Source organism: Danio rerio, chromosome 10 (assembly GCF_049306965.1).
Source record: "Danio rerio strain Tuebingen ecotype United States chromosome 10, GRCz12tu, whole genome shotgun sequence".
Classification (NCBI taxonomy): domain Eukaryota; kingdom Metazoa; phylum Chordata; class Actinopteri; order Cypriniformes; family Danionidae; genus Danio; species Danio rerio.
Window position 1 is genome coordinate 9,761,870 of NC_133185.1, and position 25,946 is coordinate 9,787,815.

The following is a 25,946-nucleotide window of genomic DNA, read 5'->3' on the forward strand; positions in this document are numbered from 1 at the left end:
GTTTTCCTTCTTTAATGCTTTCGGTGTTACAGGAATGCGATATTAGTTTCTCATGTTCACGATCTGGATTATTACACACACAATGGAGACCGTCGGTCATCACAAAGTATCCGCTTGCGCTACAACAACAATGAATTGATTATTTGTGTCGCACGCAGAAAGAAAAGATAAGAAGACTATCAGCGACCTTTCATTGTAAGAAAGCAACTTGATCTGTGCTGCGCACGCGATTTGGACGCTTTTTGCTGGACTTCCTTGGATATCCATATCTCAGCTTTCTTTTAAACTCACTGTTTTGATCGCGTGGTAAGTTTACAGCAAGCTTTAAATCACTGTATTTCACAAAAAGTTTATATATGACCGTGTCAGTTAAATATTCGTGCATAACAACTGTTGTGGATAGTTTATGAATGTGTAATTATGCAGTCAAAACAACACAGGTTCTAAAAGTCTTCATTCAAATTGCTTAAAAGACATTTATACTAAGTATGTATTCATATTTAATTGAACGACTGCTTTATAACAGTTGTTCAGGTGTCAGAATGTTTTATGCTTTTATATTCAGGCTGTTTTGTCTGTCTAAACTTGTTTTCGTTTCGCTTGTGTTGCTCATACATGTGTAAGAGTGATTTCACATTGACCATCTGTGATTTTCAGTCTGGTCTGATGAGTCAGTAGTAGTTAGTGAAGGGTAGATTCGTGTAATTACACTGACTTCACCGTCTGTTTACCATCTCCTCACTCATGTTTTCATGAACTAAGGCTATTTTGTGCATTTGTTCTGTAAACTCTCCCGTTTCTTCAGTTATTTCTCACGTAATGTGAGCTGAGAAGTTTGCAGTCACGTTGTTTACGATGCTTCTCTAGAGACGTGTCAACGTGTAAAACAGTAATGTATCCCAACATACTATCCAAAGGTTCCTTACTGTTATCATAGATGAACTTTTAACACACAACATCTTTATTTTATGACATGTTCTCTATAATGGAAAAGGATCCTTGTAGATTTTTTAATATGCTCTTTAATGTGCTCTTATTATTATTATTATTATTATTATTATTATTATTATTATTATTATTATTATTATAATTAAAAGTATGGGGAACCAAAACATGCTTTTCTAAGGCATTACTTTTTTCTATTACCTTTTTTTGTTCTTCCTGGCATCTTTGTTAAAATAAAAGTTAACAAAATGACATTTTATAGTGTTTCTCTAAAGAAAAATTAGTTTTTGTTAGTGTTTAACATTTATCAAATCAAATGATACTAAAGAACCATTATTTTAGATTAAAAAGGAACATTTTCTTAAAAAAATAAAGTTACTTCTCGACATTGCTTGTTTTCTAATTTACATCAAGATCAATAGAGCACTATTACTGGCATTTATGAGTCTATGAGGAACCTTTAATATCAATTGCACAAAAGGTCCATCATAGTGTAAAAAGATTTTTTTATATATATAAATAAATAAATATTTTTTACCCTAGTAAATAATAATAATATCACTTCATTCTTCTCCAAGGAAACCAAAATGGCTTTTCTATAACACTTCTTCCATAAAACCACTAGAGCTTTTATTTTTAAGAGCGTGTAGTATATTATTTTTAAAGAAATAATAATTTTGAATGTTACTGTCTTCCTCAGTCAGCATTCACTTTCATTTAATCTTTTTTCCACACAATGAAAGTGAACTAAGGTTGTCATTCTAGCTGACTTCTCTTTTAATGTAACACAAAGTGACATGAGGATGAGTAAACGATGACAGGGTTATAATTTCTGGCTGAACTGTTCCTTTAATGGATGATGAATAAGCAACAAGGAAAAGCGAGAGATTTGTTCAACAGGGCAGATTCACACGTAAAGTGGTTGGTCAGTGAGTCACTGTTGTCATAGAAACGTTGTTGCCAGTCAAATGAGGTGTTTTTTTTTGTGCTTTTAGAATTTAGACCATTTACTTTGAATGAATAATAAGTCAGAGCGTTTTATTTATGTTTGAGGTGTTTTAAATGAACATTTCCTCCTTTATTTTTAAATGTGTGATTCATTGTAAATGTAGAACTCTGTAAAGGAGATCAGTGGTTCAAGAAAAGACTCCTGCCATTAAACCTGCTTGACCACAGGACTCTTTCTAATCCAATAACAGTGTTTAGAGTTAAGAGTACACCTAGTATGCAGGGGATTTAGAGATTGTAGAGCAGGGAATTTTACTTTTTATGCTACCTTTCACTTTGGCTGGTATATTGTGCTATATTGTGTCAATACAACTTTAACCAAGTGAGAATATTTGTGCCTCGAAATCATCATGAAACCAAAACTGACAGTTTGCTGCATTCATTTTAAAGGATTTATGCATGCACGTTACTTTTTCTTTCATAACTTTTCTGATGAGAAGTTTTATGGCATGAGAGCTGGACAACCTGTCATCGCGGCAAAAGTAAATAACAATCCAATGAATGAATGAACGACATCACGTCATTTTTTTAGTCAGAGAAACTGCTTCAGGCTGATATACCTCATAAAATGAAAGAAATTAGTATCATCATAACCTAAAACATAAAATGGGTTAATGGGATTTAGTTAAACTAGTCAGCAGCATTATCTAGCTGACTGTTTTTGAGCATAGTTTATAATTAGTTAAAAAACAAAAACATATTCCGGGAAAACAGAGTAAATGAATTTATCACTGTTCACTTGTTTAATTGTAATTATTTTAAACAGACAATTATATGTTTCAATTGAAAAGTTTTTTTTAAAATATCATATTTTGCTGTATTTAAATAGCTGTATTTCCTAGTAACATGTAAGAAATGTGATACAGGTACTTTTTTTTATTTGACAACAGTCCAAATGTTTTGTACATGTGCTTGCTTGATCTAGGTCCATTACATAAGTTACTTTTGAATAGTCAAAGCATGTTGTAGATAATGATAAAAATCTGGGGTATTTTCCAGGATGCTAGGACTGCAACAATATGGAAATTTTGGCAATAACTGATAACTTTACATCTTTAAAACTGAAAACCGATATAGTCCAATAAATATACTGATGTAAATTTCTCAAAGGTGATTACAAATATAAAAAGACCTTTAAACACAACTGATAACTGCTCTTTTTTAAAACCTAAAACATGAAAGCTACTAGTAAACATATTGCTTTTTATGATATTTTGTTTACTGAAATCTCATCTTTACTAGCAAACACTCTTCTAATGTATGTGTATTCTGTTGCTTTAAATGTACAGTAAAGTGCTTTAAAATGCTTATTTTTATTCAATGTTTGACATAATCTCAACTGGAACACGAAGAGAGGGTTCCCCTTAAAAAAAAAACAGCTGATAACAGCTGTTTTGCTTTATCACTGCTCTGCCAGTGAAATTGATTAATGTCAAGCACATCAAATGTGAAGTGTTATGAAGGGGGCAGGAAGTATGAGGTGACATGAAAAAAAATTGTTGATCCATTTAGGTGGAATTTTGTCACTGTTTTGGAGCACACTAGCTTATAGATATCCTAAAAACTAACAATATTTATTTTAACATCTATTTCAGGTCAATAATTTAACAAGGACATTAAAATAAACATATCGGCTGATCCTGATTTAGCAGACAATATTTAGTGAAATGTGCATCCTTATGAGATATACAGTAGTGTTTTTTTTTCTTTCTGTTTGTGGTGGCGGAAATGTTCACATGACAAGTCATTTTAAGAATTTTTAAATTCTGTTGTTGCTTCTAAACACAATTTCTTGTCAAATCGAATGAATTAGAGATAGGACTAGCACTAATCGATGACAATTTTCATAGTTATAGTTGACACTTAACAATCTACTCAATATCGGGTTAAAAAGACATTGAGATAATCACTCTGTGATAACAACAGCTGTTTGCATGACTTCTAGCAGCTTCTCAGTGAATATCACATATAATAACATGTTTTTTTCTCCGATCTTGCTTTATAAATTCAGGTAAATATTTGAAATAAATCCTCTTGTGAGATAATTCTGTATTCGTGTGACTATTATTCACACTGAATCAATAAAAGCAGATAAATCTTCTGTTTATAATGCAACGCTAAGTGGATTCTCTGGGTTTCTTCTTCATGGATGTTTGACAATTCCATGTGAGATTGCCCTCTAGCCTTCTGAAGACATTTACTAGTTATCACTGAACAAACATGTGTTTGACAATTGTAGCTTTTGCTCAATCACATTTGTGATTTCATTTTGATTAATCACCCAGCTCTAAAGCCGAGTTCAGACTGCATGATTTTCAAACTAGTCGTGTCACAGATGTGTTCACACTGCATGACTATCTGGGCTAGCGTTTCGTCGCTGCTTTGTTTACACTGCAAGATGGTTCGGCGACATAAACATTCACATTGCATGACTTTACTATAGGGAGAATCGCCGACAACTTCGTCCAAACTACGTCTCACAGCCAAAAACATGTAGTATATCTTTTGTTATTAACTACATAATGAGAAAGAAGCCTTTAAAGGGGTTGAACATGTACATGTTTGCTCACCTGGGTTTAAAGGGAATTAGCCATTTCTCCTCAACGTTGATAATAAACTAATTTCTTTCTGTATGAAACGTCAAACAGACACGGGTGCTCCTGAGTCCTGTAAAACCTCCACTAGTTTTTCCTCCATTTCGTGGGTCCAAATAAACCGAAAAAGAGCGCTTTTAACTTCTCCCCCAGCCTCCCGCTGGCCTGCAGCAGGTATACACACACGCACACTCAAGTGAAAGCTGCTCTCTCATTGGCTGTAGGCGATCGCTGATGTTATTTTCAGTCAAAACTCAATTCACACGGCATGATTTGAATCGCCAACAGCTCCAGATATTTAGCACGCCAAATATCTCACAGGCAAGACTCATCGGCGATTCTCTCAGATCGCGTCTTTGATCGTTCATACTGTGTGATTGTCACTCACGTGCACGAGCACAGATTTGCCTGTGATTTCAGGCATTTGTCGGCGATTTCTCAAAACCTGTGGCGAGCCAAAATCGGGGCTAAAATCACGCAATCTGAACTAGGCATAAGGCCCTGATATACTTCAAGCTATGTTGTATTTTTCATCGTTCAGGGGTAAAAAGAAGATCTAAGCAGCATTGTTCTATTAACAATCAGGGTTTACATCAAAATAAGCCACAAGTAAATGACAATGCTAAAAAACAAGAGTTTAAAATACTTGAAAACAAACTTTATTTTGGCCTGATTTAGTTTGAAATTACATCACTAAGTTTGTTCTTCAATATTTCTGGAAGAATGTAAGGGCTTTCAAACACCACATTAGCAAAATACAGACTGCGTGCATGTGTCCGCATTCATCTGGTGGTGGGTGTTCATTTCACACCTTATTTCGCAGAGATGCTGCCATGCATCTTTCATACCTAATGACTAATGTTTTTTGTCCTCAGGTCCAACATGCCACAAACAACTCCATATTCAAGCAAATTCAATCCAAGTGCTTACAGCAGCAGCCACAGTCACCGGCAGCCTGTGGAGGAGAACTATGGGGGTTTGCACTATCGTGATAATAAGCTTGTTTCTGGCTCTCTGGAAGCCCTCATACAGCTCTTGGTCCCTACAGTAGACTATTACCCTGACGTAAGTATACAGCCTTTATGCTTCCCTGCGATAATTACTATAATCTCTGGCTGGACAGTAAATGTCAAAACTTGACTGACGCTTGAGATCATCTTGTCCTTTTCACAGAGATCCTACATTTTCACTTTCCTGCTAAGCTCTCGCCTCTTTCTGAACCCATTTGAGCTCATGTCTCGGGTTTGTTACCTCGGTGTGGACCATCACAGGGTTGGAGACCCACAAATGGATAAGGTTTGTGCTGAAAAGTGGGCCATATGACATCATAATAGTATCTTTCCTGGAATGGAACAAAGAATGTATTTTATAAGCATGTGGTAATGTCTGTGTTTGGATCCAGCGAATTAAATAAGCGTCACAAATAAAAGGTGCTCGATGGATGCAGACGGAAAGATAAGATTATTCATAACAAATGAATAAGTCTGGCATCAGCGCAAAAACAGCTTTTGCGTTATGTAACACTTTAACAAAATGATTCGAGGGAATCGTCATATATCATTGATATGATTGTTTTCACATTTGAACCATGACAGAAATATGAGATATACACCCCTGTGACAGAGTTGATTCATGGTTTGTCACTGTTAATATGCCAAATTGCCAACAAACAGAAGTGAAACAACACATCTTAAAACTAAATTACTCCCATTAGCATGTAGGCAACATTTCCTGGTTTTCAAATTAATGTAACATTAATGTTAATGTAACATTCGTCAGTGGCTTCCTCATGATATGAGGTCAGCTAGACGTTGACATATTATTGATAACATTATTAAATTGTATGCATTATTTGAAAGAGCTAGTGTATTATTTTTCCATATTACAGAGTGTCTGTGGGGTCTTAAAATGTTTTAAATTTCAAAAAACAAATTTTAGGCCTTAAGAAGTCCTAAATACACTGAAATATTGTGTTTTAGGTCTTAAATCTAATTAATTTTCCTATGTGCATGTAAACCTAAACCCAATTAGACTAACACCTACCCAATCACTAACAAAATATTTCAATAAAAATTTAAGAAACGTTTTTTATTAACTCTATTTACTTATTAATATGGTTTAAATTGGCCTTTAAAAATATTTGCCGTTTTGCCTTCATCATGGTCTTAAAAAGGCCTCAAGTCTTAAATGTGACTTAATGAAACCTGTAGAAACCCTGTATTAGTTGTCTCTTTTTTCTATTCATTGAACAAATACAATAGCCAGTTCAGTTGATTCCAAGAAGTCATATTTTAAAATTGATATTTCAGAATTATTAACTGCTGCATCTTGTGCACACTATGAAAAGTAAAATTGGGGTTTGTGCTTGTGTTAAAAGAAAAGGGTACCATTTTAGAATAAGTCCATTATTTAATGAAAATGTATTTAATAACATTAACTTAGTATGAATAACCTTGTAAAGCATTTATTAATCCTTGTTCAACATTAACTAATACAATAATAAAATCCAAAGTCTTGCTTATTAACATTATGCACTGTAAGTTAACATGAACTAACGTTATTGAACTTAACATTAACGAAGAGAAATAAATACTGTAATAAATGTATTATTAATAATAATAATTCCTTACATTTACATTGAGCTTTTCTAGAGACTCAAAGCTCTTTACACAATGGGGGGAATCTCCTCACCCACCACTAGTGTGCTGCATGACGGCAGCCATATTGCACGAGACGGCACATCACACATCAGCTGATTGGTGAAGAGGAGACAGAATGATGAAGCCAGTTATGATATGGGAATGGTTAGGAGGCCATAATGGACAAAGGCCAGGGGGCAAATTGGGTCAGGATGCCAGGGGTTAAACCCCTAATATTTTTCAAAGGACATTCTGCGATTTTTAATGAACACAGAGAGTCAGGACCTTGGTTTAATGTCTTATCTGAAAGACTGCACACACTGAGCAGTATAGAGTCCGCATCAATATACTGGGGTGTTAGGATCCACACAAACCGCAGGTTGAGCGTCCCCTGCTGGCTTCACTAACACCACTTCCGGCAGTAACCAAGCTTTCCCATGTGGTCTCCCATCCAGGTACTGACCGGGAGCAGCCCTATTAGTAATCGTTTGTTCATGTTAGTAAATACATTAACTAACATTATCTATTAAACCATTTTTTTAATGTGTTACCAAGGAAAGTGTGATTAAATAAGTTTGAAAGAAGCAAGATACTGATAGTACATTTGTTCGCAATTAAAAAATAGCTCAGTATCTAAATTATTAATAATAATTGTGCGTCTGTTATAGTTTTGCTTTTTAATGTTTAAATATGCTGTATCTTGAATCAATCAATCCTATCAATCAATCTGTTTTAGGCTAATAAAACAATGCATTATCGTTCAAGAGTTCACACTTAGCTGATGATTGATAATAAAGCTAGTTTGGCGTGCTGTCCTGGGAGAGAGCCCTGAGCTTATAAGATCCTCGAGCCCTGGGCTCCCTCCCGTTGCAAGGCGAGAGGGGAGTTTGAGCTCAGGTAGATCTCGATGACTCCCCCTCTTGCTTATTGTAGCTAAGTGTCAGATATGGATGCTGAAAGGTGTACTCAGAGTTTAGCTAAAGTATTTGGATTAATTGTTTAGAGTGCTTGTTTTTGAACTGTGAGAGGAAACCGGAGGAACCGGGGAAAACCCACACGACCACTGGGAGAACGAGCAAACTCCGCACAGAAATGCTGTCTGGTTTGGAAAGGAATTAAACCAGGGGCATTCTTCCTGTGAGACAACAGCGCTAATCGCTGGCCACCGTGACGCCCGTTTGAAAGGAGGGAAAGTAGGGTGGAGTGGGAGGGTTTCTTTAAGACGAAGATATTGAGATGAGAAAAGTCTTGTTATTTATAGTGAGTTAAGGATCGTCTGATAGGATAATCAGTCGTTAGCTAAAGTTGGAACAGCTGTGAACAATCATAAGCGCGTGATCCTCTCGAAATTTGTTTATAAATAAGCTTCACTTTTTGTACATAAAATGCCCCCCCAAATTTTGGTGTCATAAATAAAGAGCCAAATTGCATAAAAAGATTTGTTTTTATAAAGTGTTATGCAATTGCCCTATTAGTAACGACAGTATCACATTTCTCTCATAACAGTAATTTTTCACGTTTGTTCAACTTTTAAGTACGATCTTTCCAACATGACTTGAACATGACTCAAGCTGAATCTTGCGGGCCAGATTTGCCCAGCCCTGCTTGTAAACATTAAGCTCAGTGTCTACCAATTGAATTGACTCATTTCTACCCTTGCACATTATATACCATCATGTCGTCCCACATTAAAGTGACTTACACACCTCCTCATGTGTTTTCTTAAAATAAACTCCGCTGCATGATGACAGATGGCAATAAGTAAAGTTTCATTTCGAGAGGATCATGTTTATGATTGCTTGCGGCCGGTCCCGCATTATAGAATTTATGATTCAACTATCAGACGATTCCTAAGCCGCTAAAAGCTCCCTAAGTTCCATATCACAGCCATCTTTGTTTTAAAGAATCCCCCCTTCCACCCCTACTCCTCCTCCATCACTAGATGGGTGGCACGGTGGCCCAGTGGTTAGCACTGTTGCCTCGCAGCAAGAACATCACTGGTTCTAGTCCTTACCAAGCCAGTCAATGTTTTTGTGCGGAGTTTATACATTCTCCCTGTGCTCATGTGGGTTTCCCCTCGGGTACCCGGTTTCCTCCCAACATCCAAAAACATGCAACTTAAGTTATTGACTAATCCAAATCGGCACCATAGACATGCTCCTAGTAAGCAGTTATATCTTAAGGGCTAGTCATTAGCTACTACAGCAGGAGAGTTCTCGAGATCAACCTGAGCTCAAACTCCCCTCTCGACTTGCAACCGGGAGGGAGCCCCGGGCTCGAGGATCTTATGAGCTCAGGGCTCTCTCCCAGGACAGCATGCCAAACAAGCTTTATAATCAATCATCAGCTAAGTGTGAATTCTTGAAAGTATTTTATAGCTATTATCAGCTGACTGTACATGATTCATTAATTGTCCTGCTTACTCAACAGAAAAGAATACGGGATATCGCACCGAAAATCGTGCAGCTGCTAACAGAATGGACAGAGACCTTTCCGTACGACTTCAGGGACGAGCGGATGATGCGCAGCCTCAAAGAAATGACCCATCGCCTTGCCTTCGGTGATGAGGTCAGCAGATATGATGTCGCCCTTATAATCTAGCCATAATATTATGACTGCATCATGTTATTGTTTGTCTTTCTTATTACAATCATGAATAATGGCATATGACTAATTTTAAATTACCAGACAATGACATGACATGGGTTTGGAGCCAAATGCAAATGCTTTTGCATCATATCAGATTTGCATGTAAGCCTTTTGGCTCCAAACGTCTTTGACGTATTTTCCTTTTCGCACAAGCTGGGATATCAACAACACAGCTTGCGGTTACCAAATGTTATTTTTGGCCACAGATGTTAGCGGATATTATAATGCTGACACTGGAAACACTCTTGTTTTTTTTGACCAGCTTTCACGGAGGGCCATGCAGCGACTCATTCAGCGGCTCTTACGCAAGCTGACCACCCTCGGACAGTACGAAGAGTCTCTGGCCACAACCAGCGCCGCTGCCGCCATTGACCGACCGGTCGCCCTGAAGTCAAAGCAGCAGTTAGTGCGCAGAGATGACTGCGTTTTAAACCTTTGCGACGACCCTTTCATTTTCGCCCAGCAGCTGACACACATTGAGATGGTGAGTGAGGACAAACTTCATTTTGATTGGCTGTCAGTGTTAGGGGGAACAACACTGATGAAAACGTTAACTGTATATACAGTTGAAGTCAGAATTATTACCCCCCTGTTTATTTTTTTTACCCAATTTCTGTTTAACGGAGAGATTTTTTTAACACATTTTTTAACATAATAGTTTTAATAACTAATTGATCGATGAAAAGTTTATGATAAACCGCTGAGTTTTACTCAACTGTAGAGGCAGAGTTGCCATCAGAGTCAAATTTTCATACAAAACCTGCATTGAGCTGACTTTATGGCTAACAGCTGAATATAAAGACAGAATGAGCCACTGGTCGAGAGCCTCTATGACTGGATTCACCTCTCCCCCGTGCTACAGTGTGTGTGTGCGCGCAGTGACAGCTCGCGTGCTCGTCATAATCAATATGAATATTCCGATCAAACTGAACACATCTTACATCAGTAACATGACAAGCAACGCTTTGATAATAACAAATAATCAGATTATAAACAACTGTTATGTTTACACATGTTGTAAAATGTGCGGGTCCAGCTGCAGTTTGGGGTGTGTGTGTGAAGCAAAGAGGGAGAGAGAAAGGAGGAGCGGTTTTTGGGCAATGAGACTATTTTAGGTGACTGATATGTTTTACCACATGGAAAGTAATAAATATTTTGGACCAAGTTACATGTATCCTCGTTCATTCACCGTCTACAACTAAAAGAGAAGGCAATTCACCACAAAACTAATACTATTTGGCCCTGGAGTAATAAGTGAATCTCCCCTGCTATCTCTACACAACAAAAAGACGGAGCAGGAAAGGTTTACACATGTAATATTTTCCCTGAGGCGATTTAAAGCAAAATACACAATGACACTCAATCAAACACATCTACAATGATAAGGAACGTGGTTACTTACTGACTTATTAATGTACAGCAATACCACATGAATAAATGACAGACTTTGAAGGAATAAACAGTGTGGGAGAGATCCATTATAGTGCACTGGGCAAGTCTGAACAAGTTCCGCCCACGCGAGCGCGGCACGCAGGTCTGTACAATTACGTAATTTATCGGCTTGAAGATATCGGCCTAATTTAGACATCGCATCGATAACGATAATCTTAAAAATAGCGTTTATCGGCCGATAACGATATGGCCGCAGATATATCGTGCATCCCTACTAATTACCCTAACCTGCCTAGTTAACCTTATAAACATAGTTACGCTTTTAAATGTCACTTTAAGCTGTATAGAAGTGTCTTGAAATATAGCTAGTCAAATATTATTTACTGTTATCATGGCAAAGATAAATCTGTTATTAGAAATGATTTATTAAAACTATTATATTTAGATATGTGTAGAAAAATCTTCTCTCAGTTAAACAGAAATTGGGGGAAAAATAAAAAAGGGGGCTAATAATTCAGGGGGGCTAATAATCCTTACTTCAACTGTATATTCATCAGTTTCTTCTCAGTGTCAGTATAGGCCTCGCACTCTGACTTAGTTTTTTTTTTTTTTTTTTTTTTTTTTGGTGAAAACAGAAAAAAATCTGACAATAGTATGTTAAAAACGTATTAACTCACTGTTGACATTAGGGCTGTGCAATATTGGAAAATCTGACATCGCAATATTTTGTTTTGCTGTGATATTTATTTCAATATAAATATTATTTCACCCGATGATTTAAATAGCTGTATTTAGGAAGATTTCATTAATTTAGATTGACTGAGGTGATCAAGTATTTTTCTATGCAGTGCCTCTGCAGAAAAAATAATAAATTACAAGCAAATATAAATATGACAGCAAAAACAAAAAATAAATAATCAGTGCTTTATGGTTTTCTGTGGAGTCAAATCATATTCAAATACAGAAATTAAAAAAATCTTACATAAAACAAAATGCTTATTATTGTAGAAATAATTTAAGAATTTCATTTGATTCTGCAATGTGGCTGTTGCGAATACATAGATTACGATATAAATGCTTAAACGATATATTGTTCAGCTCTAGTTAACATCTTGTTTGTGGAACTGTTTTATAAACCAGTGCTCGACCGATATTGGATGTTTACCATTGCCACTAATGCCATTTAGATTGTACTAGTCAATAATCAATTAAAGGGATAGTTCACCCTCAGGTTGTTTCAAACCCATGCAAATGTCTTCTGTTGAAAACAAAGGAAGATATCTGGAAGAATGTTAGTAGCCAGAATGTTAGTGCCATAGTTATGATAAATACTATGAGAGTGGCGAGACCTGTTCGGTTACTGGCATACTTATAAATATCTTCCTTTTTGTTTGGCAGAACAAAGACATTTCTACATGTTTAAGACAACCTCAGAATATACATTTTTTGCTTGAGCTGTGCCTATAACTAATAGATAACACTGGCGCTTGAAAACAACAACCAAAATAACAATGCTAAATCATAATAATATTAACTTAAATTAATATATAATATATAATATTAATCTAATAAACGCTATTAATTATATTAATATGTAAAGTAACTAAAACTAGTTAGTTCTCACACCAAATGCATCATAGTGACCAGCTGGATCTAAATTAGTTTTTAGGAGTTGCCACATTAAACTTTTGGGTCCAGCATGTGTGTGTGCTGTAAAAGTTTTAACAGCTTTAGTGCTCACTTAGCCTTTATGACAAAAATCAAGTCAATAACCTGCTGTTCAAACTTTCATGATCAGCTCTGATTAGTCAGCTAAAATTAGTCAGCATCACTCTTGTGATTGGACTTACATACTTATATTTGCGAAAACAGCACTCCTGTGTATATTACGTAATTAAACCCATACCAAAAAGTTTTTTGCTTTCATTCATTATTTTTCTAGTTTGTTTGTTTGTTTTTGTTAGATTTTTTTCCAAAGATGATTGACAAATAGAGCTGTGAACCTACACTAGTCTCACGGTTCGGTTCGGTTACGATTATCATGCCATCGATTCGGTTCAATTCGATATCACGGTGCACTGATGGTGCTTTTATATTTTCTTCACAGCAGCAGCTCTTGTATTAAAATGTATGAATATATTTATATTTATATAGGCTATTATTTGTAATACAATTGTGTCATTTAATACAAACAGTCAGATATATAAACTGTAACTTTTTAAAAAACGAGCATTTAGCAAATAATATAAACAAATATAAACATCCAGCTCAATTTCTGATCCTTGTCTAGTTCTATTACACCTCTTTGATTGGTTACACCCTTACCAAAAACGGTTGCGATTGGCTCTTGCACGCTGCGCTCTTCAGATGAATGATAAGCGGCAGGCGGCGATCTCACAGCTGATCTATGATAGACACGGTGGAGAAAACTCTGCAGACACGTGCTCGTTTCTGTATCCAAAAGTAACGCTGTAAAACAGCAGAGAGGAAAAGAAAAGTCACGCCAGCAGGTCAAATGGGCCACTGTGTGTGTGTGAGAAAGAGAGAGAGACAGAGGCAGAGCAAAAGCGAGCGAGAGAGAGCGAGAGAGAGAGAGATGGGGTAGGCTACTTTCATTCTCAAACACACACAGTGAAATTGTGCACAGTTCATGAGTATTAAGTAGTTAAAGCGTTGTAAATACTCGCGATCGTCTTCCTCGCGACAGAGCGCGTATGAGGTAAATGACGTCAGTAATAACCGGTTATGATTATTACTGAACTGATACCGAATTGTCCGCGTCTGCATCGCGGTGCATTGAAGAAACGATTAATTTTGACACCCCTATTGACAAACTAGTATCACACTATTAATCATATTAGCAAGTTATGTACAATTTGCATTCAGCCCTGAAGCTGCTGTCATGTTTTCCAGGAGCGCCTCAGCTACATTGGCCCTGAAGAATTCGTTCGAGCGTTTGCCCAGAAAAGACCCTCAGATAACCATAAGGTAAGCAGTCATACACCTCTATTTAAAGATTACACAAGTACACTGTAAATAGAATGGACACAGACAGGAAGTTAGTCAGACTATTTCAGTGACAATTGAACTTTTTTCTTCTTCAGAGTTTCTTCAGTAAAAGAAAAGCAAGCAACCTGGAGGCTTATGTCGAATGGTTCAACAGACTGAGCTACCTGACAGCCACAGAAATTTGCATGGTGAGCACACCTTTCATCTATTTTGGGTGCAAACCCAAATAGTGCCTGCAGGCATAAATCTTATCTTTTGTTATTGTCGTCAAAGGCTGTGCAACCACTCTGTCACATACATAATGCTTAATTTACAATGTAAAATCTGCATCCTGAAGCGAAACCCGTTGAAGGAAGAGTTCACTTGAAAAAAAAAAAGTTTTTTTTTTTTTCAACTAGAGCCCTAAGAAACCAGTGGATTTATGATTTAAAGTTTAGTCATTTAGAGCAATTGTTTATGTAAAATAACAAAATAAGATTCTTTGATTCTATGAATTTTTTGACAAAATTGTTTTAATGATTATAAGGGTATGATTTCAGCATTTGATGGAATACCCCTGATGAAAGCATTTATGTTGACCAGTGCGCGTTTTCTAATATAAAAAGATACTAAATGAACTTTATACAATAAAAAAATATATTAACATTTTATTTAAATCCATGCTTAATAAATCAAGATGAACTGAGAGTTTTTTCAGTGGTCTCTTAATATTTTCCATAGCTACAGTTGTGTTTGATCTGCAATCATTGACACTGTTCTGCCCTCTGCTGGTTTGTCTTCAGCCGGTGAAAAAGAAACACAGGGCAAGAGTGCTGGAGTTCTTCATAGATGTGGCACAGGAATGCTTCAACATCGGCAACTTCAACTCATTAATGGCTATCATTAGTGAGTACATGATGAATTATAATGTTATGATGACTTATTTCACAAAAATGATGTTAGCTTTTTAAAATGAAATGTTAGTGTTATATAATACTAATACACGATCATTATTTCACTTAGCTGGAATGAACATGAATCCAGTATCCAGACTGAAGAAAACCTGGGGCAAAGTCAACACAGACAAGTTTGACATCCTGGTGGTAAGAAAGCTTTTACAAGAAAGACGGAAAGATACGTTATGGGGTCAAACCCTCTCGGACCATCTAATTTAAATGGGTCATATTAAGCTTTTTTCTCTTTCTTTAGTGTGTGATGTTGCTGTTTGTAAATGAAAAAGTCTGCAAAGTTACAAAGAACAAATCCACTTATTTTCCATATTCTATGTCAGTATTACTATTTCTATTTACATCATCACTAGCACTGAGATAACAGTAAAATAATTAATGATGCCTACATTTGTAATAAAAATCCCATTTTGAAAGCAACTGCATCCTTCAAATAAAGATTGTTGCAATTAAATCATTGTACAGCAATAGGTGGAATCAGGCATCCATTTAAAATGTATTTGTTACTGAATAATTTAATAGATTTTCCAAAAATGCTGATTAATCCAGTCTTGAAACATATGTAGATTTTGTGAGCTTTTGAATCATTATTCTAAACAGAGATGGTTTTAAAATGCATGCAGGGGTTTTGTTTGATGTTCCCAGAGTAGTCACAGGCTGCAAAGGTTCCGCCCTCTTCTAAAAAGCGGGTGGGGTGCAGCAGCTCATCTGCATTTAAAGAGACCTTAGAAAATAATGTTTTTGCTTTAGACCCAAATTGCCTACAGGATTTAAAACAATAGTAATTTATAGTAAACAATACAGTATTTTAAACCACACTAAAGTGTATTATAATGTATATATTATAGTATTTACTATTATTATAGGAATTTACTACTATAGTTTATTTACTACTATAATTATAATTTACTATTTATAATATTAAAGGGCCATGAAACCCCCTCGTTTCAGCAGGGTGTTTTCACATCTCTACTTTGGAAAAAGTCACAAAAGTGGGTGTGTCCAGCTTTGTTTAGGGGGGAGTGTCGGAGGAAGTAAAGAGGTATGGTGTTGAGTGTCTATTTGGGCGCGCTGACTTTCAGAGTCAAAACACACACCCACACAGGGGACAAAGTGACGATGTTTACATGGACATCTGTAGTCGAATTATTTGCCAAATTATTAAATGGTGGACTTTAACTGCAGTTTGGCTCTTCATTCAGAGAATTAATTTATGTCCCTCGCGACAAACGAAATATTTGATTTAAGGAACTGCTCTAAGCGTGTATTTTTCATGCAATGTTTGATACCGCACGGCGAATGAGAGAAAAAAAAACTCTGCATTTCCCGGAAACTTAGATGCACTCGGCAGGTAGCATCAGAAAGCCGCGCGTGTTATTCCGGTCACTAAATGTGGCGAAAGTCCTATACGAGGTTAAAGTTTGGTTGTGGTGCTAACATGTTTGTACTCGGTGCAATAATTAACTTAGTTCGATACGAACAAACTGAATAAACAAAGAGCACTGGTCGCTCACTTACCAAATCTGTAGAGACAGGACAATCACCAGCAACTAGAGCCGTGTCTTTATTAAGAGGAGACTAAAGGGAATCCGGATCTCAGCATTTGCAGATGAGAACAGCTCTCAGGTAAACAATATTCCTCCTTAGACACGTAAGTTATTGTTGTCGAGCTTCGCGTACACTGTAATCCACTCGTGACTCCAGATGAGCTCTCACAAAGAGAAAATGAAAACAAAACTTAACAGCAGCAAACTATAAAAGCAACTCTTCACGCTTGTTTTGCCAAAACGTGGCGTCTCTGCCGTTTAAACACTGTGACAGTAATGAATATTAATGAAGTTGCACAATGGAGCGCGCTGATTGGTTTGAACCAAGCGTTACTCATGCATTAATGCATCACACTGTAAGACGTAATAAGACACACTCTGGCACAGACGTCCAGTTTGCACGCTGGAATACAACGCTATTATGTCATGACCGTGACGCAGCTTCAAAATTTCGTTTCGAACCGGAAGTCCGAATTTGCTTGAAATAACGCAAAAACAACCAATTTACACTTTTTTGTGAAATATAGGTGTCCTAATAGTGTTTTTAGCAGTGTGGGACACATATACGACTGTCAATAGCTCAAAAAATGTGTTTTGGTGTTTCGTGACCCTTTAACACTTGCTAATACTAATTAGTACTATTTACTAATAACTGATAAAGTGTAATACTTTAGTTTTCACTACAGTAAACAGTGGTGTATTGTAGTATAATTTGTATGCTAACCCAAACAGTGTTGAGTCATTTGCTTTTATTGCTAGTTGTATTAGCATAGCAACAATACATTTACCTCAATAGATTTAGTCAAGTACGTACTGTAGTGTGGTTTTATAACCCTAGCACTTTGTTACTATAGTATTTTTTTTTTCATGTGAATGGGCATTTACAACATCCCTGACATTTCAAGCAGAATATTTAAAAACACATTCTGGAGACCCCTGAGAGATTAGAGGCATAATAGGACCCCTTTAATGTAATAGCGGGTGACAACATTTGTAACTTGAATGTGCAAGGATTTCTATACTTTGTTTTAACTTTAAAAAATTGTGTATAAATGCTTTTTCAAACTGTACAGATTTTGTGTATCTTTATTGTTGATTTATTTCTTTTATCGTAGCACCAAATGGACCCATCTAGCAACTTTTACAGCTACCGCACAGCCCTGCGTGGAGCAACTCAGAGGTCTAGTACAGCACACACAAGCCAAGAAATGGTAACTTTGAGAAAAAAATGTTACAGTTTTTAACTCAAAGTATTACATTTGAATAGCATTTTTAATTAGTATTCAATCTTGTCTTTCAGATTGTTATCCCATTCTTCAGCTTGTTCATTAAAGATATCTACTTCCTTAATGAAGGTTGTGCTAATAGATTATCTAACGGCCACATCAATTTTGAGGTAAGGTGGAACACGATTTTTCATAATGCTAAACTAGTTGTTCCTACTTTCTTCAATGATAATAATAATACTCATTTTCAAACTTTTACTGTAGAAATTTTGGGAGCTGGCCAAGCAAGTGAGCGAGTTTCTGTCGTGGAGGCAGGTGATCTGTCCTTTCGAGAGAGACAGAAAAACACTGCAGTATCTCATCAGCGCACCAGTGTTCAGTGAAGATGGTAAGCACTCGCTTTTTTACTAATTTCAGTGTTTTCACCTGGGATTAACATGAATTCAGCAGCATCATGCTGTGAAAACTTGTGTTTGGATTTAATTGAGATCTTTTCGTCTTTCTTCACCATACACTATGTTGCTTTTGCTGCCGCTCAATGTGTGACAAAGTAGTATTAAGAAGTGGACACACTCTAATAAAGTTACTTATGAGCGCAACCAAATGAGTGCATTGGATGTAGATGAAAAATTTGAATTTTATTGTAAATCTGAGTTTATTGGTGCACTTTCTTATTACATATCTGTCAAATGTTCTGTCCGTGTCAGTATCTGAAGAGTGTACCTATAGATACCTATACATATAGATATATCTATAGATGGTCTTTTGTGGCATTTGAATGCAATGAACCTCATGAAAAAAAGCAATTTAGAAGATTTGGAAGGGATTTTCTGTCAATTATGAATTACACTTTAAAAATTAAAACCAAATTAGCAATTTCGTTATAGAAGCTGCGCTCAAAATATCTGCCGAAATTGAAAATTAAATGATTTTTGTTTTAACGTTTTACTCTGACAATGCATCATTACTGTCAAATTTTAGTTTATAAGTCAACATTTTATCTTCACTGCATTTATGAGGCAAGACTGATTAAAACAAAAAAGAAAACAAAAAAACATTTTGCAAAGCATATTATTACTGCTCACACCGTAGTAGACAAATGCAAATGTACAGTTTAGTCTTCTTATTTTTTTTTTTGACTTAAACTTTATTGTGTTTTTTATAAACATGGTTATCAACAATGGTAATAAACAGAATTTCTCAACATTGACTTGGTTTAATGTGTATAGCATAGTTGATAACAATATGAAACAAAAATAAAAAATTACTAATTATATATGTACACAAGCAAACACATATATTTATGAATATATGCATGTATGCATACAGAAACCTGTAAAAAAATATGAGGAAAGAAAAAAAACTATTTACAGAATGTCAGAGAAGTATATAAATGAATAAAGTGTCTACTAAGATTATTGTAAAACATTAAACAGAAAAAAAGATAGTTTGTTGTCACCTATATCCTGAGACATTTTAATTGTTTCTCCTATGTTGTTGAATTGAATCACTTAAGTTTTAATAATGGAGATCAAATTGTTATGTATTTGGTTCCAATGAAGGATTGTTGAAATCCTTGCTTTGTTAATTAGGGAGTGGACTGTTCTAGTCGAACAATGTCTACAAAATAGTGTAACCATTGCTGAACTGACAGGAGATTAGGAGGGAACCAGGAACTAATGATTGTTTTCTTTGCAGCTGTTAATCCTGAGAAAAAAGTTCGTTTTTGATTCAAAGTCAGGGTTACTGAAGAGTCATCATTCAATAGAAAAAGGCAAGGTTCAGGATTAATGGATATTTCAGTTTAGTCTTCTTTTAAATATCACTTTTTTATTTTTGATTTGATTTTCAAAGTCAACCTGTAAACAAAGCTTATGTTAATCATCAATTATGGGAGGGGCTAATGTATGCAGAAAAAAGTCATACCATAAGGGGAGATGAAAAGGTCTGTAATACTATGGGGAAACCCTTAACGCTAATTTGGTCACACAAAGCACGTCTTAGCCAATCAAATAGCTGCTTTTAGGGCATACTCACACTATGCTTTCAAAACCATGCCCAGGCCCGTTTCCCGGATCGTTTGAGAAGTGTGAGTGCTCTGAATCGGGCTTAGGCACGGTTCACTTGGCCAGCTGGAAAAGGGGTGCCAAAGCCTGGTTCACTTGGGCTTTGGCGCGCTACGCTTGTAGTGTGAGTGCAAAGTATGCCTGAGCCCGAAACTGAAGACGAGACGTGACTTTTACGGGACTGTTTCATATGCGTTTATTAATCATTCTTACTGTTCAATAAACGCAAACTGCCGTAGAATATTAAAGACGCAAACCCCTCACTGCACCTTCAGCAAACCTCCTAATTCTGCAGCACGAGGACTTCATGATTGTAAATGAGCAACAAAAGTGGCTGATCTGTTCGGCGAAATGAATGTGTCACCGCATCCCAAACGACTAAAATGATATAACTAAAGTTAATCTCCACTGTGCTTAGTGACAGTGCTTACTGAACAGTGCATCATCGATGGTGTAAGCGTGCTCAAGCTTGAATCTAATGTAATGTGTAATCATAATGCTTTTTAGGCTAAAGGTTTCAGACTTGCCTTCAGTAGTGTTTGGTTATGCTCAGTAAAGCAGCAGAATTTCACCAACTTGCAAAAGTATCAAACAAAGATGACTTCATTATGCTATTGTAGATAAACTTGTGGCTATCACAACCTCTGACATTACATTGGGTCAAAAATGTTTACATTTTTAGTATTTTGTGACAACCACTTGATGTGATTTGAGAAAAATGCATTCCGATGTTAGGCGTAAACCAGGCTTTAGAGAACTAGATGATAAAAAGAGACCAATCATAAAGATGAACAATATCTAAATTGAGAGTGCAAATACTCTAGGAGTCTGTTCTTCGTACCTCGCTTAAATGATCTAAGATGATTTGCCTTATCCTGGATCAGTTCATCCTGATAACTGATCTCTGGCTAATTTGGTTCTTCAAACAAGTTCACAAATCAGATTAAAATGTCTGGATAAACTGATCTGAGATCGCTGCGTGTGTTGGGAAGAATAGATCTATCGATCCTCAAAATCATGACCAGCAATGTAAAGATTGGCTGACGGCACAGCTGCATAATGACATCATCTGATTAATATTCAATTATCCATGTGAGCAAAATCACATCAAATTAGCAGCAAACGGTTTGTTAAATATAACACACAATAACTTTTCACGTTTGTTGTGGGCTGCAGGCTTTACACTTTCATGTGTCAAGAGTATTCATTATGTATTTCAATGCATATCAATGTAAATTTAGTTCTACATTTAGAGAAGATTTACTTTATTAAAGTAGCCTATATAGGCCTACTCAAGTTTTTTTAATCTGTGTTTGGAATAACTGTATAAATAAATTTTGCTTCAAAAAAGCATTTTTATAATGGTAAAGGTGTCTGCAACTTTTGTGAAGTATCAAATCACTGCTAGTATTAGCGGTCAAAACACGTGCATGACTGCATAAATTATCCATTTTTAAAAAAGTTGACTATTGTGCATGTATGCGTTTGTAACTAAAAAGTTCATATCGATAAATGTTCTCTTTAAACCACCAGGTGGCAATCTTTGTACTTTATTTTGGAGTGCAGAGTGCATACGTTTCATTGTATTTTTTTTTTTACTTTATGTTTACTATTTTGCCAAGTGTATATAACTACTGTAAGAAAATATTAGCATTTGGTACATACTTTCAGTATTATCTTTGCTTGAAATGACCCTTTCTAATCCTGTTTATATAAATGAGCCTGCTCCCGACCAGGTTTAAGCTACCAGAACTGTTGCTATGACAACAAATCTAAAATGAATTTTGAAGAACTAAACAATTCTGGATCATGTCAAATCGTCAATATACAAATCCAGCTAACTGAATAATCCAACTACGAAGAACAGACCCCAGGTATTGACCAGTATTGTTTTTAGAATTAGAACATTCGATGTTTGCTAATATTTAAAAAATAAATTCAAATGTAGTGTTTCAGACATGTGACAGCACTAAACCGGTATGCAAACAAATCTACGAAAGGCATCTAATCATAATTCAGATGGAAAATAAAACGGATGCCAACAACTTCTTTTTCAAAAATGTCTGCAAAGTCGTTTTGGATGAATTAATTGAACTTGTGAAAATATTTTTTATTTCATTACAGAGCTTCAGCTAGCATCATATGAGAGTGAAGGCCCTGAAAACAACTTGGAGAGAGACACTCGCCGTTCCCTCAGGTCTGAACTCTTCTCTGAAAACCCTTGTTTTTTGTCTCATTTCTACTTACAGTTTGAACTAGTATAGCCTGATCAGGCTTATGTTTCCACTGCTTACACTTGGTAGAATCACAGAAAGTTGCTATCAACATCATTCTTGCTCATAAAGGAAGAAAGGTGTGCTAGTTTTTCACATAGCATGTCACACTCAAGTTCATTACTTTCAAATAGAGAGAGGAAATGGCACCCCTTTCACTTTCCACAGGTTTAAGGCAGGTGCACACAAATGTTTTTAGAGAAATTTTATGGCATTCAATCCCAAGTGATGGTCATTGGCGATGAGCAGAGTGAATGTGCAAAATCACTCCCTGAAGTTGGATGGTGCTTAATGAAAAACAGAAATGCCACAAGGTGGCGCTGTGTTACTGTATGTTTCTGACACTCACAGCATCAGATCCTATTTCATTTGCAGTTCCTCTCCATAACAACTTTCTCTTGACAACATTTTTTCGTTGCTGTCGAACATCATATTAAAAATGACACTTTTACATCTGGTGGTTTGCATGTTGGTGTGCACACTCAAACTGGCGCCCTCTGTTTAGTCATGAGCTAAAATCGTTGCCGTGTACACAGGCCTTAAGACTCTACATGCGAATAAACAACAATAGAGTACACACCGCTGATTCTCATTATGCTTTTTTATTAGCTAAAGGCTAATTTATACTTCTGCGTCAAGCGCAGACGTTTGCTACGGCGCAGACGTTTGCTACGGCGCAGCCTATGCATGGACGCATAGCCGTGGCTGTTGGCGTAACTGATGCGCACCTCTCAAAAATGTGACTACACATCACAACAACGCGTAGCGCAAGCTCTATGATTGGTCGGCTTGCACGTCTGCCGATTCCTGAATCAAAACAATCCAGTTTGAGCCACTTGTACATTCAGGAAGCGTTCAGTAAAAAACAAAACACCAACGAAGAAACTCAACACAGAGGAACATACTTACCTAACTGCCAACTAGCGTTTTGGAAGTGTTATTGCAGAGCGACAGAAACAGCGCATAGAAATATGAATGCACAGCTACGCACGTTGCATGCACCGTGGGTCACGCCGATCACTTGATGCAGAAGTATAAACCAGGCTTAAGGGGTAGAATTGAGATTGGGCTCTTAAATAAAATAGAAAATACGAAAATTATTCAGAAAATAAAATCATTGTTGTTATTGACACCAGTGGCTATTATGTGAACTGCACTGATGAACTGTGTACAGAAGTATTAGTTTACATCCAGGGGTGCATTTCCAAAACAACAACAACATAACTCGTGGCTGAACTATCATAGTATGATGCATAAGTTGGGAAAAGAACAATGTAGTGACGAGTATTTCCCATAACCATAATTTCTCTGTTGCAGATCCACCGTTTGAACCACATTAGTTACAACGTAAAATGTCTATAATGGCATTCTAAACCGGGTGGAGTAACTACTTTAGAGAAATACCCCATCATTTTTTGGGCAAATTATATTTTTTTACACGCACACGCATAAAAAAAACTAACATTAGTTAATTTTGGTAAAAACATGCACTCGTTTATCATATTAATTAAACTATTTGCTATGTAAATGACACATAGGACCTATATATGTTTCCTTTACAAATATTATTGAGAATATTCCATACAAAATCACTACACTAACACGTATTCTGATCTCCTAGCCTATATAAATCATATAAAGTACAGTATGTATATATATATATATATATATTTTTTTTTTATTACTTTTACAATTTGACACATTCAAACCACTGCAGAAATGTTCCATATATGTCTTATAGGCCTACAATACAGATGCATTTCTTAATAAATAACCTACTATAAATTAAACCACTAACATGTGCTATATATGTTTGTTTTCACAAGCTTTGGAGACGTAACGTGAATTCCGCTTTTAAATAATAGGTCCCCTAAAGCAGGTCGCACACCAGAAGCGCCGCGACACGGCGCGCACATGACAGTTTAAAGTATCACACACCAGACGCGCACATTCACATGATATTTAACATGAAACTAATCAGATGGCGCTCTGTAGCACGGCTGAAAAATGAACTGCGTCCTAAGCCATGGCCGGGTGCAGCCGACAGCCGCCGACTTACGGTGCCGGTGTGAGTATGCTGATAGAAACCTATGTTTAGAATTCTAAAATGCGTGGCGCCGAGCGGCGCTTCTGGTGTGCGACCTGCTTAAAGCTTTCGCCATGAGCCATGGCTGTGTTCAAAATGTCATAAATGTTTTCAAAGTGCACTACAAACGATGGATTTGGGAAATGCCAAATCAACAAACTATATTTGTAACAACAGAACTTGCAACTTGAGTTAGCTAATGGTGGTTTTAGGAAGGGCACCCCAGATGTCAGAACAGCGGTTTAAAAAGCATCTGATCTCAGTGATTTGGATATGTTTGCACAAGCTCTGCAATGGCTAGCTTTATGCGAACAGATGAGCTCTAATTATAAAGTGTATTTAAGACCATAAACTATATAGATCTGCTGATGTATTTGAGACTACCGTCTGAATTTGCCACTTTTCATTGATTTTACATCACAACTACAGTACTTTAGGCTTTTTCCTAAACATTATAAGCAAGCTCACATGAAGCCCCTTTAAAAAAAAAGTGACCTTTTTGTAGTCTATATAAATGCTCAGTACTGAATATCATCTGTTTCTCTTTTCTGCAGGTCATCTCTCAGTCGAATGTGAAAGGTGAACTTTGGGATTGTGTCCTGAAACTAGGACTGATGGCACTGAAGACTTTGAAGGACTTTTATTATCATTACACTAGTTTTTTTTCCCTCTGTGCTGAAATTGAGGCTGGATTCTCATCGTGACAGTAACAATATGCTAACAGAATCATATTCATCTCATTTACCTCACGTACCTTCATGAAATGTGTTATAATCATGCTATATAGATCTTCTGGGTGAATTGAGAGCATGTCGCTGGCTGACCTGTTCTATTATTGCATCATGTTTCGTTTTTGCTTTTGGTAAGTGGTAATAGTTTGTGTACTGAACATATTTGTTACAATATTAAGAGATATTTTTATGTGTGTTATAGTTTTTGTGTGACCTGTGTACATGTTTCCCGGTAAAGTATCTCTGAAATAAGCAGTTCGTTGAGTTGTGTTTTTCATACATGTTATTATTTCTAATTCATTCACTTGTTATATTTATTTTCTTTTACTTTAAGTCATTTAGTAGACGCTTTTGTCCAAAGCAACTTAAAATTGAGGAGGTATTCAGCAATTCAACAAGAAGAGGCAATGCATACATACATAAGTGCTAGTTATTCAAAGTAATTTGTTTGTGCTAAGAGAATTTAGTGCTAGATTAGGCGTTTGAAAGAAAGAGAGAGAAAGACAGCGCTCCTTATGAATGGTTTTGGTATTATTCACCAGGGTTTAGGTGTTCTTGGAAGAGATGGGTTTATAGTTGTTGCTTAAAGGATACCAGTGTATTTGCAGGCGGAGTGGAAATTGGAAGATTATTCCATCAACGATCTTCTTGCTGTGAGGCGACAGCATTACCTACTTTTGTTTATAGCTTAAGTATACATATGGAATATTTATTTGTTAGTGTACAGATGGATATTAAGTACTCTGGTGCCACATAGTGTCCTAACTAGTATTGCGGCTAAAATCTACAGTAGCTAATGCTGATAGACTTCTAAATGTAAGTTATTTAAATAAA

General features: G+C 36.3%; 1 protein-coding gene across 2 annotated transcripts; it reads left to right on the forward strand.

The window, feature by feature from the left end:
- Nucleotides 1-78: 78 nt before the first annotated feature.
- rasgef1bb (RasGEF domain family, member 1Bb) lies at nucleotides 79-25,364 on the forward strand. Of its 2 annotated transcripts, NM_001003479.1 has the most exon segments (14): nucleotides 79-306; nucleotides 5,423-5,612; nucleotides 5,721-5,843; nucleotides 9,617-9,754; nucleotides 10,098-10,319; nucleotides 14,141-14,215; nucleotides 14,332-14,424; nucleotides 15,019-15,121; nucleotides 15,239-15,318; nucleotides 17,846-17,941; nucleotides 18,031-18,126; nucleotides 18,221-18,344; nucleotides 22,147-22,219; nucleotides 24,936-25,364. In NM_001003479.1, coding segments are annotated over 13 exon segments (1,428 nt in total). In that variant the 5' UTR covers nucleotides 79-306; nucleotides 5,423-5,429; the 3' UTR covers nucleotides 24,958-25,364.
- The last annotated feature ends 582 nt before the right edge of the window (nucleotides 25,365-25,946 follow it).